The sequence below is a fragment of the Podarcis melisellensis genome, assembly GCF_964234715.1.
Source record: "Podarcis melisellensis genome assembly, chromosome: 10".
In the NCBI taxonomy this organism is placed as follows: Eukaryota; Metazoa; Chordata; class Lepidosauria; order Squamata; family Lacertidae; genus Podarcis; species Podarcis melisellensis.
Window position 1 is genome coordinate 54,271,431 of NC_138542.1, and position 21,482 is coordinate 54,292,912.

Genomic DNA, 21,482 nt, shown 5'->3' on the forward strand with positions numbered 1-21,482 from the left:
AGCAGCTTTGTTCCAGAAGTGAGCTTATTCAGACGACAATGTTTTTATGGCAACAGTGAGGCATGCAGCACCAGGAGACTCTGCTCTCTGAGATACTGTTGGAGGTCTTTGTGTTTTTGCTCCTCTTTCTCCACCTGCCGGGACATCCGGTCCTGATTTCGGAGCTTTTGCAGTTTGGCAGCCGCCTTCTCTTTCCTCTGTGTGTCTTGCTCCTGAGCTGTGGCTTCCAAGTTGTTTTGCATGGATTTCATTCTGTTCCTGAGCAGCTCCTGCAGAAAAGGACACAAAAAAGGGACTTTAAGCTCTTTCCCCCCTTACAGCGTATTTGAAGTCGAAATACGTACACTGTGCAAATAAAGCAGTTCTGAAGATACATTTGCTTGACCTAATTTATCTGAGTGCAGAGTCAGGTTTTCCTTGGCTCAGAATCTTGCTCCATGTGATTAGAATATTTTGAGAAACTGGAGAAGAGCCAAAGAGAACAGCCCTCACCAGTCTTTTTTTCTCATGCTCATCAATTCTTTCCTGGTGTTCTGCCAGCCGCTTTTCCCTCTGCTTGCGCTGTGCCTTTAAGAACTCCAGCCTTTGTTCCTCTTTGTTCTTTAGGTCTTTCTGGAAGCGGGATTCCCCTCTCCCTGTCTCGGCTCTTGCAGCCCTCAGCTGCTGCTTCGTGTGCCACTTGGTCCAGCTCCCAATGTTCTCCTGCTGCTTTTGAGAGCCTTCCAAGGTTCGCTGGAGTGACCTCTGCCTATTTTGAAGAAGTTCCAGAGAAAGTAAAGTGCCATTTAGTCTGTCATGCTCAGCCTGTTACATAAAGCAGAGGATCTGCCTAAAGTGGTGGCAGACCTACATTTTGGGGGCCCTGAATCTTGGACTGTTACAGGGCGGGGGGCTTTGTGACCAGCAATGAGGTCTGGGTAACCCACTGTCATATTCTTCAATAGGGTTGTTCCACAACAGATCACCACATTTTAAAAACAAATTTACTACTACATCTCGGATTTTGCTTAAAATTGCTGTACTGCGGTACTTCAACACCTTTACATCATCTGTGCTACTGACTCTCAAACGTTGGGATTGTTGAAATATATACAGCAAAAAAATAATCAATTTGAGTTGTGTGGCTCAAACTGGGGCTACTAGGCCCCAAAATTTTAAGCAATGTGGACTGAAGTCACTTCTGGGGCCCCTCTAGGATGGAAGAGGTTCCCTTAACCCCTTCCGTTCATTACCTCTTGTTGTCAAGCAGCAGCTCTCTTCTGAGGTTCTCCTCCTCCCGCCTCTGCTCCTCCTTAAGCCGCCTCTGCTCCATCTTCTGCCGTCTGAACTCCATCCTGGCTGTGTTGATGCCCATCTCTCTTGGACCATCTCGAGTCACCGCTTTTGTCACTGTCCTCTGAAAGGGAATAAGGGATCTTCATAATGGGATGGGTTTCTCTGGAGTGGACTAATCTCTTATTGGATTTTGTTCCAAACTAACACCGAAATGCTGCTTCAGGTAAGTCAGGTGTGGTCATTTGCATAGAAAGGCCGAGACAGAGGGGTGTCCTCACCTGTATGGGAGGTGCACTGTGGCTTCTTCTGATGGGCAAAACCGATTTGACAGCAGAATAGTCTTCCTTCAGTGATTGGTCCACCCAGTTAAAGATTGCCTGGAGCTGGGAAGGATCTGCAGCGTACGTCTTCCGAGAAGGACTCCTTTGGCATGGCTGGGCAGAAAGTGGGATTTTGTTGAACTGGGAAAGGGCTACCGTATGAAAAAAAGAGTCCACGTTAGAGTGAGGCAAGTCATTAAAAATAATGGCACAGGTATATGAAGACTTTGATCTGATGAGACACATTCAAGAAAATGCTCGAATCTACAGAAACCTGAAAGTGACTAGTCAATTATTGTGGGAAACAAGACACCAGGCTAGATGAGCCTTTGACTGGTCCAGGAGGGCACTCCTGGTTGTCAGTAGAAGGAAGCTGAATGCGCACTTGCTGGTTTGTGTATCAAGGAGCAGCCTGGGGGTTGGCAGACAGGAAAGGGGAAGGAGCATGTGATGTGCCAACAATAAATCTGATTATGCCAATCTGCCGGCTGATACTCTTATATTTCAATACCTATCAGAAAGTCACTGTGAGACCCCAGACTGCCTTCATCACAGCTGCCTACCTCTTCGTCTTTGCTGTTTATGCTGAGTTAAGCATTTGTCTGTGTTGACAGCTACATCAACCATGGTGCCAGGGCCTTCCTGTGAAGCTTCTGACACTCCCTCTCTCGAATGGTCCTGTAAAATCAATAAAGAATAAAAAGCTAAAGAGCACACAGGAGAGTGACAGTGATTGAAACACTAATTGACTTTGTGTGGTTGGGCTGGGAAAACTTACTATACTGTGCTGAGTTTCTACAGCATCATCACATAGTACATGGCACATTATAAAGGCAACATTCACCTGGAAATTTGCCTGTGATCTGACTATGACAGTGAATCCTTGGTTTTTTCAACAACGTTTATAACATTGTGTGACCGTACTCTGGGGGAAAACAAATCCTTACCCAAGATAAAGGGACCAAGGATTATAATACTTTTGCAGCCGTCATAAACATGACGACATACCTTGTTTGGTTTTGTAAATGTGCTTTCCATCTCTTCCCGGGATTTTAAATCTGCAATGCCGTCTGCTTCCTTCAGCTTCTTGCTCTGTTCCTTCTCATTACTTCCTGAAATAGGAAGCCTTCGCTTTGAAAGCTGCTCCTCTATCTTCCTGCTCAGTTCTTCGTTTGTCAGTTGGGTTCCAGGGATCAAGGCATCATCTCGTTGCACTGTGCAAATGGGAGACCTAAAGGACTCCCAAGCCTGAAAGCAGCAGTGGCAAAGCGGGTGATGGGCAGAACTGCAGCCAGCACCAACACAGCAGTCCTTTGGAGTATCTTGCCAGTGCATCTCACCTAAATAGCTTTGCTGGCAAGGCCCTGAAGCTCTGTATCCAGGTGGCACAACATAGGGATAATCTGGATTCTGCTCCACTAACATCTGCCTGGCTGCTAATGGCATCTGAAGCTCAAGGACGATGCGTTCACTCAAAGAAGGAGGGATCTTCATAGCAACATCTGCAGACATGTTCTTAGTCTGCCCATTCCAGAAATTCACCAGCACTTTGCTGTTTTTAAAAGCTGTAAACAGAAATATATATGAAACCATATTTTAGAAGCAAGCACAATGTATGCCACTCTGCTAGGACAGCAGTTGTATTCCCCAAACCAAACCAAGGCACGGCTTCTGAATGGCTGCAGGAGCTTATGGACAATATGTTTTTAGATAATCTTTGAATATTTTCCATTCTTTGTATACTTTCTGGTTTGAGAGCCCTCTTTCCCCGTCATCTTTGCCAGTTCGAGGTATTCAATCAGAAGAGTCTGCCATTTTATTATCGTGGGTGTTGTTTCATTTTTCCAATTTCTTGCCACTAATATTCTGGCTGCTGTTGTTCCGTACATAAACAATGGTTTATATCTTTTCTGATTTCCGCTGACATTATTCCTAGGAGGAAGGCTTCTGGTCTTTTTCTGAATGTAAATCTGAATAGCTTTGAATTTATTATATAATTTGTCCTAAAATTCCCAGATGACTGTGCAATTCCACCACATGTGTTAGAATATCCCTGTCTCTTTTTTGCACCTCCAGCAGGTTGGTGATCTACCTTTATACATTTTAGCAAGTTTTGCTGGAGTGTGGTGCAAGCTAATAAAGCATTTTCATTACATTCTCCCTAAGATTATAGCACACCGTGAATTTTATATCCTTCCTCCATAATCTTTCGCATTGTTCCATATAGATTTTATATCCAAGATCTTGTGCCCATCTCACCATTACAACTTTAACTTGCTCTTCTTTCACTTCCCATTCTAATAAATAGTTGTATATTCCTGAGATATGTTTTCCTTTATTGTGAGTTAGGTCTTTTTCAAACTTGGATGTTTCTTTTGCCAGATGTTTCTTTTGTTGTGTTTTGTCATTAAAAAAAAATTAAATTAAAAGGGAAGGAAAAGGAAAGGGCACAAACCAAGCAGCACCTGAATGAGAAGGCCCAGCCTCTGCAACCTGAAGGATCACGCCTGGACCGTATCGTTCACCTTTCTTGTCCCACGGAGCCAAGACTGCATCTCCTGGAGCTAAGGGCTGCCACCTGGCATCCTCATAATGGATGACATCGTAAAGGGGCGTTTCTTGCATCCGACATAGGATCTTGCCTTTCCGCGACTGTCGAGACCTTTGGAACTCAATCAGAACGTGTTCTCTGGAGCCCTGCAAGATTAAGCCAGCAATGTTGCCACGTATTCATTCATTTATTAAATTTCTATACCACCCTTCATGCAAGGAGATATATACACACACACACACACATAATATAGTAACACACAGTTTAAAAGGCCATAGATTGTTTAATTAGTCAAAGGCTTGGTTGAAGAACGAACGTTTTCATCTGGCACCTAAAGGTGTATAAGGAAGGTGTCAGCCTGGGGGGAACATTATACAAATGGGGAGTCGCCACCAAAAAGGCCTTTTCTTGTGTTGCCACGCTCTGGCTCTCTCGTGGAGGAGGCACAGAAATAAGGATCTCATATGATGCCATAGATAAATAAATAGTTAAACTTCCCTTCCTCGTGGTCTTGAGGGCAACCGACATGGTACTGGTGAGCACCATCACAAAAAAACTCACTGCTTGTAATCTTACTTTATCTTTTGAGCCCCATTCCACTCCACTCCCCCACCCCCCAACAGAAAATGCAAGGATATCACTTCACTAGTTAACATTCTTATTTTATATATAGGAGGCAGCATTTAAGCATGACATTTAGATTCTAGAGAATAAGGTTAGAAGGGAGTGAGCAAAGCTATCTGCTAAAACCCAGTTTGAGAAGCACTACTTTAGTTAAATGAGCTCACCTTAACCTCTTGGACAATGTGACCCAGATAATAAAACCCATCTGTCTCTCTTCTGGCGAGGACTTGAACTCCCCTCTGCAAATTGTAAACCTCTGGAGACCAGTCAACAAAATCCTCCTTTACTGGGCTCCAAGCACCCGAAGGAAATCTGCGGGTATAGAAAATTAACATGTGCTGGGACAAGATTGACAAAGGGTTCTGCAGAACCCCAAAGTTTACACATTATTTTGTGACATTTTGCTTGCCCTAATAAAAAGGTACGTACTGCTCAATGATGGATTTTGAACTTTTTCTTGTGGACCAGCACTGGCACCTTTACTTTTTACATATAACTTTGCTTTTAGATGATTAGGATCACTCAGACTTATGTAAATCAAGGCTGAAGAAACATGGAAGCTGATACGGATTCAGTTGCCATTCTAAGGACTTACTAACCTAAAAGATCCACAGTCCTTAAACTTACCGTGCTGTAGCATGATGGCCTATCAACAGAGAGGAACAGGGCCGCTTGCACATACAATCAGAGTGGCAAATGCTTTCACTGCAGCCAGGAATATCCTAGAAAATTGCGGAAATACAGAATCACAAAGTAGTAAGAGATCTGAAAGATCCGCTACAATTACTTGCATTGTTAGGACTTCATGCCATCCTTTCCAACAATTTGATTCTCTCGATTTGCACATGCATGTCCATCACTTGACCGTTAAAATATCAAGCAATGACTTGCATGTCTAAAGGAGTCATCATAGAGCTAAAGCCACAAAAAGATCTATGTAGTATTTCTGAGTGCACTTTTTTCCAATAGAGACTAGCTCACACATTTAGCTAACTGAAGACTGACACATCAAGCGATGAAAAATCAAGTGGTGCCCAGACATGTATGAATGAGCCCTTGAATAAGTCAACGTTGCTTCATCCAATTTTCATTTACCTCATCAGAGCTGAGGCTGATTGCTTGAAAGGAACCACCAGACGCCTTGGCCACTTCCTCCATTATTTCTTGTGTCCCGTGTTCATTTTCCCCTCTGCTTCCTACCAAGTATACTATGTGCACTGGGTGCGCTTGTTCTGCCTCCTTAAGATGACTACTGATTTCCTCCACAGCATGCTCAGGTAGCCCACTGGTGAACAGGTACACAGCTTGGCAAAAGGGGTCTTCCAGCGCTGCTGCCACAGCCATCACAGCACTGGCCCCACTGCTGCTCTGAAGGGCTCTGATCCAGGCAGCTGCTTCAGTGACACTGCGGAGGGAACATTCTACCAAACTTTTCTGCCATTTTAACACCTGGAGGGGAAATGAAAGGGTGAAAACAAAGGCTGAAGTACAATTAAGAAGGCTGCACACTTCTGGGAGTCCACCCACCCACATTTCCGGGAGTCTATATGTGATGTACTGATTATTGTTGTTCTGATTCAGAGTGCCAATTGCTCACAAAGCTGCTTGTGGTACATACCCCTAGAACAGGTATGCAGAACCTGAGGCCCTCCATAGGTTGTTGGACTCCAGTGGGAATGCTGGCCAGGGTTGATGGCAGTTTGGCATTCAACATCCTTGGGAAGAGTCACTGATGGTTTTTCTATACTACTCGATTGATACTTTCCCCATTACCTGCTGGTTGGCACAGCTGACAATGCCAAACATGGAATCGGTTGGTTTGTGGGCCAGCGAAAAAAGAGTCTTTATGAGGAGTTCTTTCAAGATACCTAGGCCGGCGGTCTTAGTTTCTGAGGTGCAAAGCACAAAGGCCACATTCTGCTCGTGGATGTCAGCCAACAAGGGTAATGTACTAGAACAGCGATGGGACATTCTGGACATTTCTGAATGACAAACAACAACAGCACCAGGATCGTTATTACTATGTTTACTACTTTACACACTTCAAAATGTGATAAGCCAGCCTAGTTGTGTTTGGGGCACCTTCTGCTCGGCAGACCCTTAATTCTTCTAACGGGGGTATATAACGGTAATAATTATGGTAATAATCACTTCTGGCAGCACTACTGAGGGAGAGGGAGAGCTCTGAATCAGTGTGTGCATTCTACTCCGAGTAGAGCCATTGAAATTAATGGGGTGAAGTCAGCCCTGGATAGTCATTTTAGTGAGTTGATTACACTGAGCAGAACTAGCACTGGGTTCAGATTCGGGGGCTCCTCAGGAATGAGAACACAATGCCGAAGCTGGTTATTATTGCTTATTATATTAGACATCGTGTGTCAAAGTTTACTGGCTCAGGGACATACTGTAAAAGCTTTAGTTCTTTTTCAGTGTTTTGAACTTTCATGCAATAAATAACCAGGAACTAACTAACTAACTAACTAACTAACTCTCTCTCTCTCTCTCTCTCTCTCTCTCTCTCTCTCTCTCTCTCTCTCTCTCTCTCTCTCTCTCTCTCTCTCTCTCTCTCTCTCTCTCTCTCTCTCTCTCTCTCTCTCTCTCTCTCTCTCTCTCTCTCTCTCTCTCTCTCTCTCTTCTCTCTCTCTCTCTCCCCCCCCCCGCCACTTTGTCTTGTTCTCTCCCGCATCTCACCTGATTCCCCCCTTCTTCTCCTGTAGGATACTGAAGTCTCAGCCCGTTGCCAGGCAACCAGATACCACAGACGGAACCATCTTCAACACCTAAATAGGGGGGATGAGAAGGAAGGATGTGAGAACCAAGCCCACCGCTGTGTGGGAGAAAACAGCCACGAACCACGTACACACCCCTCCCCTAGCGAAAAGCTTTGGTCCTTTCCAGGCTGGTCCATTCTACGGAAGGGGGGGAAGCATCGCTTGGAAGGTGTAGGGCGCTCTGGAAGGACAACTCGCGCTTCTCTTCAGCTTTTTAAAATATATATCCACGGAAAAAGAAGCGGGAAATGTATGTTGACCTTCTCTAGCGGGAATATTTCAACGGTGATTCCTTTTGCTTCCCCCCTTCTCCGTGACTAGAATTGGAACGCACCAAAGAGAGCCGGAGCTACGGCAGCCAATCAGAGCGCGGTTTATTGGGAGCCGAGGCCTACCCGGTAGCGGAGAGTGACATTGTGGCGGGTTGAAGGGCTCCGCCGGCGGCAGCCAGGATGGCGGGGTCTCTGTGGCGGATGGGCGGCCGGTTGCGCTTGGCCGCCCGGGTCCTACGTGCCCAAAGCGGTTCTGGCGCGACTACGGGAGTCCGGCGGTAAGCGGGGGGGGGGGGGGAGGAGGCGGGACGGCGCACCCCGCGTGCCAGGGGGCGGGGCGAATTATGCAAAGCAGTGGAACGGAGGGATGGAATGTTCGGGGACCCTTCCTTCTGGAGCCACATGACACAACAACCCCGCATGGTAGGCTCCTCGCAACATAGGGTCGCCCCAGTAATACGTGCAGCCTGCAGCCCGGTTCTAAACAAACATTACATAGAGTAGAGGTATTCCTGGGGGCCGCACGCCAGAGGTGGTCTGGGCCCGATCTGTAGGTGCGGCTCGTACAATGGGTTATGCTACCCTCGTGCAAAAGTCGGAGGTTTCTGCAGAGGCGCGCGAACCACCGCATCTCGCCATCCTCCTTCCAGGCATTATGGCAGCTCAATTGCGCATTCCAACCAGGAAAAAGCACACAAGAAGCTTGTGCCCTGGAGAGAGTTCTGGGGGACAAATAGAGTGGCTTGTAAGGCCATATTTGGCATCCCAATACCATACAGTGGTACCTCGGGTTACAGACGCTTCAGGTTACAGACTCCGCTAACCCAGAAATAGTACCTTGGGTTAAGAACTTTGCTTCAGGATGAGAACAGAAATCATGCTCCAGCACCGCCACGGCAGCGGGAGACCCCATTAGCTAAAGCGGCGCCTCAGGTTAAGAACAGTCAGGTTAAGAACGGACCTCCAGAACGAATTAAGTTCTTAACCAGAGGTACCAGTGTATTCTGCACAATTTCTGCTCTTCTGTGGCCCTGATTGTTCACGACACCTGCTTGCTTCTATGTACGTGTGTTTGTCCTGCAGCGCAAGTGGAGAAGCCCATGTCTTCAAGTACCGCCACTATGTAGAGCCTCCGCCGTCCCATCAGATAAAGGGGGAAGTGCTCAGTGCGCTCATGTGGTTCTGGATCCTGTGGAACTTCTGGCATGATCCTGATGTTGTGCTGGTGAGAGCTTGAATGGGCTGGGAAAGACTATAAAGCAGTAGCATCAGGGTTATCTTCTCTAGTGAGGTGAAGAAGTATTGAATGTGATTGAAAAATAATGTCCCATTACCTAGCTGTGTGCACTAGATAGATTTGAGATTACTGTACAGAAAAAGCCTGCTGCTGAGAAGATCATAAAGAAGGTTCCAGTCAGGCCTCTCTGGGGAAGATATTTCATAGATGGGGTGTCAGCTCCAAGAAGACTCATTTCCTAATAGCCACCCTCTTTGCTTCCCTTGGGGACACACAGAGCAGGGCCTCTGAAGAGCATCTTGGTATATATGGGAGGTGACATTTCAGGTGACCTGGCTTCAAACCTTTACGGGCTCTAAAGGTTAAGACTGGCATTTTAAATTGGGTTTGGAAACTGACTGGAAGCCACTACATTTGATATAGCACAGGTGTAATATGACTGAAAGACCAAATCCTAGGTAACGATATTGTGGCCCTATTTTGGAACATCTGGTTTTAGAACCATTTTTAAAGGCTGCTGCTGAAGAGAGGTTACATAAAAGACTTTTAAATATACCCAGAGTACTCCTGGCTTAAAGCTTTACTCATTAGCTGAGACTCTGTTGTAATTACAGTATATCTGTCTCTTTGCATAGAAGCCAGAGTGTTTGGCAGACTTTGTCCCAAAACACATTTCTGTATCCTTGGTGATGTAAAATGTTCAATGTTTTCTTTCTTTCCCATCCGACACAGGGTCACTTTCCTTATCCAGATGCTTCTCAGTGGACAGATGAAGAGCTGGGAATCCCTCCTGATGATGAAGAATAACTTGAATAGTTTGTTCTAAGCAAGTTTAGGTATGATGGCACTTCTACATGACGTTCTACATGACTATCACTTCCTAGGCTAAACTAATGAAGTGGCTCTGGAATACTGCCACTTATCCCCTTCATACCCATTCCCAGTTACAGTATGAGCATGTTTGAGGTACATGTCATTGCACTTTCCCACTTTTATCTCCGTTTTCCCCATTATCCATTTTAGGTTCCTGGTCCCCCAGGAACTCACAAACGATTTGCTTTTCTCCAGATCCAAGATGTTATGTAAACTGATGGTGCTGTCTTAGATTAACAAATTAGTTTTCACTGATGGTAGAAATTGACTGGCAATTAATGAAGCTATGTGAAGGTTGTAGAGCAGACATTGGGTCATGTCCAGTACAGCTGTTCTGCTACTGCAGATGTGCATTTGCACAACAGAATTTCCCACTCATCTCTCCAGCCCCCTGCACACCCTCGAAGTCCATCTCAGGAGCAGATTTTGAGGTGTGCAGGGAAGTCCTACTGTGTGAACAGAACTCTGCATGTGCAGCACTGAATACCACTTCCCCCCAACCATGCAGTTGAAATATTAATCTTTCCCATTTTCTATATTGAAAAATCAGCAAGAAACTTCAGTGTGGCAAGATGTGCTTGCCTTGCTCATGGCCTATTTTTCTTGTTTCTAGTTATTAAGATTTGTGCACTTTGAAGCAAATCAGCCCAACTAACCATCTGTCCTTACTGCTTGCAGGCTTCTGGGAGATCTACAAATGGCTTCATTTTACAGAGACTTTAATTCAGGTTGTAAATAAAATTAACTAACCAGATCACAGCTGTTTGAGGATGTGCTGGTGTTTTCAAACGTATTGTGTGTGTGTTTACAACGTATTGTATCTTAAAACTCATGTGCATTTGGTACTAGAACTTCAATTGTGTAAAAGTCCCGACTTCCATATATACCTTCTAGATAATAAGTCAGAACTAAGGGTCTGCTGTGGCTTAGTGTGGCTACATGTTCTCTTTCAGAAACATTTCAGGGTTTGACTAGGAAAGGGATTGTACAGAGGAAGCAGCCTTATACCAAGTTGTACTACCAGCCCATTTTGTTCAGTATTGTTTACACTGCCTGGCAATGGCTCTCCAGGGTTTCAGGCAGGAGACCCTTCCAACCCTACCTGGAGATGCCAGGGACTGGGCCTTTCTGCATGCAAAAAAATAGGTGTTCTACCACTGGGCCATGGTCCTTCCTATGTAGAGCGAAGCCATTTGGTTACACGTGAAGTGTTTGCATCTTGCTTTTCACCTGCACTGTTCAGCTGCAGCTGAGCTATATACAACTGAGAGCAGCAGTACTGGGCCCTGCATGTTAAGGATACAGACAAGTTTGAACATGTTTAGAAGTATGGAAAACAATTCCTGTGAAGAAAGATGGAAGAAACTGGGTACAGGTAGCTTGGAGAAGAGATCCACTATGCTCCAGCACCTACTAAAAACTCCTTTGTGCTCAGCTTTTGCTGACCATTGCATACAAATTTGCTGTTAACAGCTATCCCAAATTAATTTTTGTCTTGACTTTAACACTGCTGAATTTACTTGAATGTATTTTCCATTACTTTTGTTGTAAGACAGTATGCGATGATTTTATGAAAGGTGCTATAGAATACTTAAAATAAGACAGATGGGTAGACTATAATTGCTCTCTTCAGACTTCGGCTTTTAAAGAAGTGCTGAGACATGTTCTCCGCTGCCACAAATGGCAGAACTAGATCCAATGGGCTGAAGTTATAGGAGGATAAATCTCAGTTGGACATCTGAATTATCCTCTTGATGGTAACAGCAATTTGATAATGGGAGCAGGGACCTAGAGGGGTGATGGACTCGCCCTCAATTGAAGGTCTTCAAAGCAGAGGTTGGACAGCCATCTGTTGGAGATGCTCTAGCTCTTAGTTTCCTGGAGAGTAAAGTGAGGGGAACCTTTGGCTCTCCAGATGTTGAAGTCAAAACTACCATCATCCCTGGCCATTGGCCACACTTGATAGCACTGATAGAAGCTGTAGTTCACTAACACCTGGAGGGGCAAAGCTTCTCCACTCCTAGAGTAAGGGGCTGGACTAGGTGGCTTACAAGGACCCATCCAATTCTGATTTCAGCTGTGAATTAGCCCCCTTAATTAACACTCTTACACAGACTCCATGCAGTCAATCTTTATTATAGCAGTATTCACATCAAATACATAGAACTTTTTAACTTTTTATATAATACAGAGTTCTTTAAATAACTTTACACAAATAGTTCTTCAATCTCTGTTTTCAGCTATCAAACTTTAGTTTATGTCTCCATGCTTTCTAAACCAAACTGGACAATATTTCCCACTGTACAAATTTACATGAGAGAAAAAAGCTCCAAAATACAAATGAAGGGAGTTTAGGCTAAGGGGTTAAACATGGGAGGAAAACAACCGAAATTAATCTGTGTCAGCATTTACAGTGAATAACAGGGGAGAAGGAAAAAAAATTGGAGGCAGGGAGGAAAAGCTGCAGTGATCCATGAGACAGAAAGCTGAAAATAAACATTTTCCTATGAGTTTAGAAATACAGGCCTTTAAACATTTAGTTACTCCATTGTCATTTTTAAAAAGTAAGCTATGGATATCAATTGTCTTCTGAAGAAAGAACAGACTTTAAAAATTGCAGACTTGTGGAGGCTCAAAACATCTTGTGGCAAACACAGCTTCAAGGAATGCTGGGTTGGGATATGAATTTCACTGCACTAATTAAAAACACTATACACATTTCTCCTTTCTAGAGTAACTGTTTAAACATTTTTTTTGTCATCTGACTTGCGCAATCACTTCCATTGGGTCTAACTGTACAGTGCTTAGGGTTGGCAAGTTCTACTCGAAAGACTCTGCCCGTCACTATAAAGGTGGGGAGCACACAATGACAGCAAGTTTATAACGGTGGCAGCTCCCCCCGCCCCACAATGCATCAACAGTCTCATCTGTCTTTACACCAAGGATGATTGCAGGGGATAACCAGAGTCTTGGTTGCTATAGTAGAAAAAGATGGGCATAGGGGCCATTAAAAGCAACAACCTTACGAACTGCCTATTCCCTTGCAACAGCCAAACCCTTGAAGTTGTTTGCGGGTAGGCACCTGTTAGTTCTTAGTGTTACAATGAAATAACAGATTGGAATGCTATTGTTGAAGGAATGGAGAGAATGATCAACTACAGTGCATTTTCCCAATCTCATTGGAAAGTAGTAGTGTGGTCTAGGAGAAAAAGGACAGCACATGGAACCAAATGTGGTTATAAAATCTCCTAAAGGAAATGGGAGCAATGAAAGGAAAAGCCTGTGTGTATTTCAGAGAGAATACAAAGCAAGGATATTGACTACTGTTTTCAGCTGCTTAGAAACAACTGTTTTGCCCTTCACTGGTCCCTAGTAGCCAGGAGAGGTGCTGGTTACATAAACTTCCGACTCAGGCTAGAAGGGCTATTGCAGTCCAGTGGATGGGCAAGCAATGCTCAGCTTTCAATTGGCTCTCCGTTCTTCAATCACAATATACTCCCATGTGCTCCCTACTCAAAATGCAGGGCGCCGTGAGCTTGGAGCAAAATAAGCATTGGCCAACATCAGTCACATGGCAAGGGAATTATTTTGTGAGAATGAAACGGGTAAAATTGCTGTCGGGTCAATTATAACAATTCTAACAAACTGCAGGTCTACGTGATGAAAAAGAAAGCTGGGGCAAGGGTGAGCTTCTGTTTGGTCATTGTGTAAACTGAACATGGGAACCTGCCCAAGGTTTGGGGGTTGGGGCTAAATCTACGGGATACATGCAAGCTGGTCACTGCCCAATTTTAGTCACAGGAAGGAGTGAGGAGAATATGGAAGGAATGAGGTGTGTTTCTTTGAACCTTTCACAGCTTTGAATTTCAAAGTACATTTATTGCACTTAGGTTTTTTATTTAATCATTTAAATCAAAAGTTATTCAGACTCGGCCCTATACTCTCAACCTAAACAACAATTCCCACATTCCCCCCCCCCCCGAATTGGTCCATTTTATCCTCCTACTTCAATACATGCCTAAATGAATGCTTGCCCTTCCAACCTCCAACCCTTCCCTGCCCATAAGTCTGTAGGTCCTAACGCTCTTGTTGGAACCCCCCAAACAGCATAAAACCAGTGGAAGGGTATTAACTAGGCAGAGCACAAATGAAGCACAAAACCTTAGATGTCAAAAAGAAACAAACCCCCAGACAAATCCATAATCCGAAAAATGGCACAGTCTCCCGCTCTGCATTTCCTTAGCTCAGAAAGGGGGAGGTAGAGTAATTCTGTTTAATTACGGTTCCAAGGTAATTGCAGAAAGAGTACATATCAGAGGCTGAATGGAACAGATGGATATTGCTTTGGCAATTGCAAAATAAATGCCTAGAAAGTTTCAGAATGCTCTCAAACCCACCCCAGCTGCCAAAAACTGGGTCTGAAATAGACAACTAAAGCTGCAACCCTGTACACGTCTAGCTGTGAGTAAACAGAGTGGGACTCGCTTCCGTGTAATTATGCATATGATTGTGTTGCATCAGACATATTTTTTTGGAGGGGTGGAATGGGCCACAGCTCAGTGGTGCAGTACATGCTAAGCAGGCAGGAAGCCCAGGGTTCAATTGCAGAACCCCTTGCTGCAAGTTTTGGAGAAATTTGGACGGCTGGCTGCCAGTCAGACTGGACTTTTCTTGCTAAGACAGAAAAAAATGTTCTGACTCACTGTAAAGCAGCTTTGTGTGTTACCATTATTATCCATGTGCTCTTTTAAGAAAGGGGCCTATCTCAGGGCTATCTGGGCTTTTGCGTTTCTATCCTAATTCATACACTTAATGCCAATTCTACATAAATCATAATAGCGGGGCAAGAACAGTGAAATCTCAAAAAAGCTACTCTTCTTCACCTTCATGCTAAAGTTCCTTTTATAAAATGGTTGGCTCTCAGAAGAGGCAATGGTGTCTCCATTTTTTCCCTCCTTTACAAGTGCCATCGGTTCTTTTTATATAATTAGTTTAAGGTGTGTTTTTTTCCAACTCAACAACATATAGGGGTGTTGGGGAGAGAACAGTTCAACTTGGAAACACAAGATAAGTGTTCTTCTTACCAGAAAAAGCTCAACTAAGATAAAATGACATTTCTGCTGCAGGTCTACTAGCGCCATTTGTTTCAGTGGTCAGGAGATCCTGTTCCATGATCGGTTTCACCCACATTTGAAAATGGAAGAAATGCAAAGCCACTGCTCTAGTTAGATAAAGCACCTACACAGGTATCTCTAGAATCTCTCTCAAAGTCACAAAAGGCACAGGTCATTTGGCAAATTGCAATTTCGTATCTCAAAGCTAACCTAGCCAAAGTTGGTTCAGAGTGAATCCAGATCATAGTCCCGCAAGGCTCAATGGGGTCATTCCATTCAGGTAACATTTTTCCTTTTCTTTTCCAATGGACGGAAAGTTATGTAGCTACAGTACTATGAACTGTCTGTGCTACACATGCTGCACTCGCGGTCCAAAAAGTAATTCACTGTAACACACCTGCAAACACATACCCAATACCAGAACTTTCACTAAGCCTTCTGCTACAAAAGCCCCCAAACCAAACCAGAAGCAACTGCTCCCTCACAGAAGATCAAAACATAACGATGTTTCACAGTGGAAATTACAGTATAGGAATGCCCTTCACAAAGAGTAGCAGACACTTATAGCAGGTATGAGCAGGGTGTAAGTTAAGGTGGATCTTAAACTAGGTTTTGGTCAACTGCTGCCCATAGTCTCCCAGCATTGAAAAAATCCGCCAAACAAGCCAGGCAGCGAAGCAACTAACAGCACTGAAAACAACTTTTGCATAAATATTCCCAGTGCCAATGCAGGGATGGTGTCAATGCATGTGTTCTGCCAGTACAAAGATAGCATCAAGTCTCATGTGTGCATTGTTGCCTTCTTTGTTGAGGAATTTAGCAGTTAGACCACGGGGCAAGAGTGTCTAAGAAAAAACAAACCCGCTGTTGGGGCCTACCTACCTATCTTCAGAAGAGCTCAAGGCGGATTCTTCATTTTCAAATTTAAGGGCAATTTCAAGCAAGTGAGAGCACAGAATTAAAGTGACCTGCACTGTGTTTTATCAGATTGTGGTGATTTAGGGACGACAGCAGGAAGGAGAAAAAGGAAGCTTCAGCATAGATATCCTACTGAAGCAGCAGCCAAATGACTACAGTATGTTCAGATGCAAGTGGAGAAAAGTCAAAGCGTATGTAGCTCATTCTAAAGTGCTTTGTGGGAATAAGACCCTTTTCCTACCGCTTTATCTACATATTTTTATTATTATTAAAAAAAAGCTTACTGCACATGAATGAATAACGAAGTTGTAATACAATCAAGCCAGGATACACACACATTCCACATTCTAAAAACCCAAAGAGAATTGTGTATTTTCAGTTAGTATTTCCAATGAACTAAGCAGGTAAGGATAGAACTTAGCAGAATTTGGTCTCCTGTAAATGATTCAAAATTTGGCAGAGAAGAAGAGCTGGCCTTCGCACTAGCAGACCTTAGAAGGGCAGCATATTTGGAGAGAAGCAAAGGGGCTGTTGCCTCCCCATGTTGCTTCAGGGCACTTCTTATTGCTGTTCAGGAACAATGAAAGATGGGATAGGCCTTGTTTGCACGTCACCTTAAAGCATAGTTTAAACAAAACAATGACTTTAAGTTAAGGAGCAATATCCTGGCATACAGTAGCTCACAAGATCCCTACAGGCTCTTGCTGCTCCTTCCTCCAGTGCCCTGGGAAGGAAACAGAACAGAACTGCCTTGCCACTATGTGTGGACTGTAGCTTGTTGTTTATTTTACTCCTAACAAAGTATGATGGTAAGTCAAGAAGAAAACTTGGCTTACCATCATGGCCTGTTAGCCACAATGTCAAGGAGATAAAGATGTCGAGGAGATTTAAAAAACTGCACAACTTTTAGAAGACATCTGAAGGCAGCCCTCTAAAGGGAGGTTTTTAATGTTTGACGTTTTATTATATTTTTATAATTTGCTGGAATCCGTCCAGAGTGGCTGGGGAAACCCAACTAGATGGGCAGGGTATGTTGTTGTGGGTATGTTGTTGTTGTTGTTTGGTATGTTTCTTCCCCAGTATGCTGAAAAAGGCAGGGGAGGAGAGAAGCATGGTATTTTCCATACTTCAGTGGCAGAGCACCTACTTTGTAGGCAAGTCTTGGTTAGGAACATCCCGCATCTGAAATCCTGGAGATCCCTTGCCAGTCAGTGCATCAAAAATACTGAGCAGAGGGACCAACAGTCTGGCTGGGTTTGAGGCAGACTTGGTATACAAGTATGATTTCATGTGATGTGCAAAACGGGCCAATGGCTGCAAACATCAGGAGGAAGATGAAAGGGTGGGCCAACTGTGAAGTGCAATGGATTGGCCAGCAGTCAACATGCGAGCTGTAATTTGGGGGGGAGGGGCAAAGGGAAGAGGCACCAGAGTGACTGGTTGCTCTGAAGAAACCTACAGTGGTACCTCTGGATGTGAACGGGATCCGTTCCAGAGCCCTGTTCGCATCATGAGCAGAATGCAACCCGCGTCTGTGCATTTCGTGATTCGCCGCGTCTGTGCATGCATATGATGTCATTCTGAGCATCTGCGCATGTGGCGAAACCTGGAAGTAACCCGTTCCGTTACTTACGGATCGCCGTGGGACGCAACCTGAAAAGATTTAACCCAAAACGACTTTAACCTGAGGTATGACTGTAGGGGCATGAAAGATGTCACATGCTCAACAAGTATCAGGCTAGGCAGAAGGGGCAACAGAACTATAAGACTGTGGAGAACAAGTGGAAATGCCAGAGGATTCTAAGGTTTCGCCTAGGCTAGCGCTGGAATATCCCCACATCCTAAACAGCAGCAACAGAACTCCGAAAGCCCTAACAACCTGGATGCTTAAGTGTTTTCTAAATCTGATCTAAGATGCTTGCACATCAGAAAGTTAAGCACTACAACCTGCGTGTGGGAAACCCACATCCTCTTTCTTGCAACTACCAAACATCTCTAAATGACCCATTCTTCCATGGTGATGCTTGCCAGCACTCAAGTCCCGAGAAACAAAAATGAGGTTTACTAATGTAGGAAAATTCTACAGCCAAAATGTATGGGAAGCAGATGGTGCCTTCACTCCCCACCAATTAGGAGGTGGGTGGACTAAATGTTCCCTGGCAGAAATTTGCACTGATTCGTGTTGGATTTATGGGTGTGACTGCATATTCACTGCCCCATTGCCCCAATGCGATTTCGAATGTACAGGTCTCAAAGAGCTACTTGCATGGTTTTAAGATGATGACAGGAGACGTCTTGCTATTTTCCTCTTTTAATGCCACTAGTAGCATACTCCAAGCGTCTCTGTGCATTGTAGTGCGCACACACGAGCAACTGCAAGGATCTCCTATGTTCATCTCCGTAACAGACCTCTCGCCTCTCCAGGTTCAGTGGTTGGGTGGTGGCAGTAGTGATAAGAAGAGGCAAGGTCAGTCTGGAAGAATGGTCCATATTTAGAAAGTTTGAGAAACACTGCTCTCAAACCAAATCCGCACACCAACACACACACAAAGACAGCTGAGAAAAGCACAGCAAACCAAAATTGTGCTTTTCTGGTTTAGAGTTATCGTAGGTCTGGCACACAAGCTGCTTTATTCTCATTACACTGCCCACATCCACTGGAATTCTCTCTAGCACAACCAGCCGCAGAAGTGAAAAGGAACTGCCCAAGAACTTCCATAGCTTCAGTAGCACTTGTGCAGAGAAGGCATGAAATGTGACCCAGTGACTTCTAACCACTTGCTATTGCTACCTGGATTATATCCCATATTTCAGTTGTTTCTTGGTCTAATTTCTGTTAAGCACCCTGCTGCTCAACAAGATTTAACAATCCAATGAAATGACGCTTGTGTGGTTTTGAAGAACAAGGACCACAACAAGGTATGCTTGCTTTCCATGAACGTACCTTCTTTCTGAGAAAGACAGTTCCCTTTCTCTTAGCTTTCCTAAAAACAGAGCTGAGGTATTTATCAATCACTGCTTAAACTCTCTCATCAGATGACCTGCTTCCATTAGAAATGTTTAGTGAAGGAGAGGTTGTCTCCAGCCTCCTATCTTCTGGAACTGGGCAAAAATGCACTAAATGCCAAGGCTTTGGTGGACGTTGAGCTTCTTTCTAGTGGCATCTAAGTTGCCTCTTTAATAAAAAGAAATAAAATAAAATAAATCTATGTTATATTAATCAACACAGCAAAGAATTCTGCTAACCGACAGCATTCTGATTCCAACTAGAGGTAACTTTGACCCCCCCTTTTTTCTGGATAAAAATAAGAATTAGGACCCATTTTGCAAATGAGGATTAAGAGCAAGACAAAAAGAGAAAGCAAAATGCAATCGCCACCATTTTTAAGCCACAAGACATAGGGCAAGGAAAGGAGTGACATAGAAAAAGTTGGGGATAGGCAAACAGTGAGCGAAGATGTCAATGTTGATCCAGCAAGTACCATTTCTTAACAAAACCTTCCTAGCAGACTGCCATTTAAGACAACTTACTGCATATTAAAACATACACACACTTGCTGAGTTTGCAGATTTAACATGTTTTAAAGTTCTTTTTCAAAAAGTACCAAAGCACAATTTTTGGAATGTGTAATTCTTTCAGAGAGGGGCTGCGGATGGGTTTTCCTTTTTAAAACATATTCAGTTCAACCTGAGAACTCCCGTTTATGAAACATTAGGTACCTGACATTACCTTGCACCTTTTAAAATAGGTACATTTGTTTTTCATAGTCTGCATTGGACTTTTTGGACACCCCCCCAAAAGGCAACACACATACATACAGAGTGAAATGATATCAGCAAAAAATGAAAAGAAGCTACGTGTTTTAACACTTCGACGTAATTTTGTAAAAACGTTTGTTGCTGGACTGACGAGAGAGGGGGAAAAAAGCCTCCCAACCCTTTCTGAAAGTGTACAAAAAGGAAAGATAGGGGAAAGGGTGGCTCTGAACAAGAGATAAAAGCAAATCTGGAAAGAGAAGGTGCAGCATCCCCTTTTCCTTCAAATTAATCCGTTCTCAGACTCCCCCTTCTATGTATCTCCCAATTTGGCCATGTTCCTGTTGACGTGTTTTTTACCCGAAAGAGCAGGTGCTCCTTCAGCTGAAAAGGATATACTGCATTTATCCCACTGATTGGTAAGCACACCAGGAAAAAAAGACCACACATAACCCTAGGAAAAAAATAAATCAGACCCGAGGATGATTGTTTGGATTAGCTCTGTCTCGTCAGATGTTCAGCCTTTGATAACTCGTTGTTAGAGGGAGAAAGCCGACCAGCAGACCATCCCAAGCCAATGATGCAGTAGGAGTTCCAATCTCATCATGCCAGAGCACCAGAAAGTCAAAGCACGAGCCCTCCTCTCTCCTGGGAATGATGCCAATGGAACAGGCAGCCACAGGGTGGGGGAAGGGGATCTCCAAATGCACATGGTGTTTAGACTGGAGGTGAACATACAGGCAGCATAGATTCTGGTTCCTAACAAGGGATTTCCCCTTCCTACCCAAAGTTGGATTGGTAATTCCATTCTGCTCTCCTCTAAGCGTATAGATCTCTTTCCTCTAAATTTCCTTTTCTTTCCTTTTTTATTTTTATTTTTTGAGGGGCAGAAGAGAGTCTGGATGTTATAAAAAGAAACCGTAGGAACACAAGACTTTTTTTTTAAAAAAAAATGAGAGAGTGGATTTGCTGCCAATGTTGCCGTGGCTACTTGAACGCTGCAAATTCGCCTGTAGAGGGAGGACAAGAGCTGAGTTTAAAAAGTTGGGTTTCATTCATCAGCAAGACAGAAATGTTATCCAGCATAAATTTGACACTATATACCGGGTGCAGCAGGTGTTAGGAGAAATGCAATTGTTAATAGTAAATGTACAGAAGGATATCATTAGCAGAGACAGAAGATAAAGTTACTTTCCCCAAATCTCTTAACTGTGGTTTTCCAAAAAAGCAAACTTGGACCATATGGCAGGGTATTAAGAGCCCGCATGCTCTCATGAAGAATGTGCAAATGTAAAGTTTTATCATCATTCACATTTCTAAGATTATTCTCAACATGTTTTACACAATGGCAGCTGCTCTCTTGGGGTAAAAAAGCAAGGATTTATTGGCATGGCTCTCTGCTCTCCAAACCTCCATACTAATTTAGGAATATCTAGGAAAATAAAAAATAGCCCAGTAGCACCTTAGAGACCAACTAAGTTGGTTCTTGGTATAAGCTTTTGTGTGCATGCACATGACAGCTTATACCAAGAACCAACTTAGTTGGTCTCTAAGGTGCTACTGGACAATTTTTATAATATATTTCGACTGCGTCAGACCAACACGGCTACCTAACTGATTTAGGAGACAAGAGAATGGATGGAGCTTCCATTTTCTGTCGCATGGTGGAGTTAAGAGAGTTTATCTGAAGAAGCTACATTCTGGAAAACTTTAAAAGGTTGACTTTCTAGTAGCTCTACTTCAGAGCAGCAGGCTAAATAAATACCATACT

The 21,482-nt window shown here is 43.8% G+C and overlaps 3 protein-coding genes across 4 annotated transcripts in view; 1 reads left to right on the forward strand and 2 right to left on the reverse strand.

Annotated features, from left to right (window-relative positions):
* Positions 1-19: 19 nt before the first annotated feature.
* LOC309378587 (uncharacterized protein) lies at positions 20-7,574 on the reverse strand. The gene is made up of 12 exons (XM_081926919.1): positions 7,467-7,574; positions 6,544-6,756; positions 5,866-6,219; positions 5,398-5,492; positions 4,935-5,082; positions 4,061-4,292; positions 2,604-3,160; positions 2,159-2,273; positions 1,554-1,747; positions 1,233-1,396; positions 493-748; positions 20-269 (listed from the first exon to the last, which is right to left on the reverse strand). Exons 2-12 carry the CDS (start codon positions 6,748-6,750, stop codon positions 45-47), a joined length of 2,547 nt encoding a protein of 848 aa, XP_081783045.1. The 5' UTR covers positions 6,751-6,756; positions 7,467-7,574; the 3' UTR covers positions 20-44.
* A 339-nt stretch (positions 7,575-7,913) lies between these two features.
* Positions 7,914-10,677, forward strand: NDUFB2 (NADH:ubiquinone oxidoreductase subunit B2). The gene is made up of 4 exons (XM_081927539.1): positions 7,914-8,091; positions 8,897-9,038; positions 9,783-9,886; positions 10,602-10,677. Exons 1-3 carry the CDS (start codon positions 7,994-7,996, stop codon positions 9,855-9,857), a joined length of 315 nt encoding a protein of 104 aa, XP_081783665.1. The 5' UTR covers positions 7,914-7,993; the 3' UTR covers positions 9,858-9,886; positions 10,602-10,677.
* A 7,539-nt stretch (positions 10,678-18,216) lies between these two features.
* The window catches only part of BRAF (B-Raf proto-oncogene, serine/threonine kinase), a 52,144-nt gene continuing 48,878 nt past the window's right edge, over positions 18,217-21,482 (reverse strand). For both annotated transcript variants that reach the window (XM_081926940.1, XM_081926939.1), the window contains one exon: positions 18,217-20,721. In XM_081926940.1, coding sequence (XP_081783066.1) covers positions 20,699-20,721 — 23 coding nt within the window. In that variant the 3' untranslated portion in view covers positions 18,217-20,698. The remainder of the gene's footprint in view (positions 20,722-21,482) is intronic.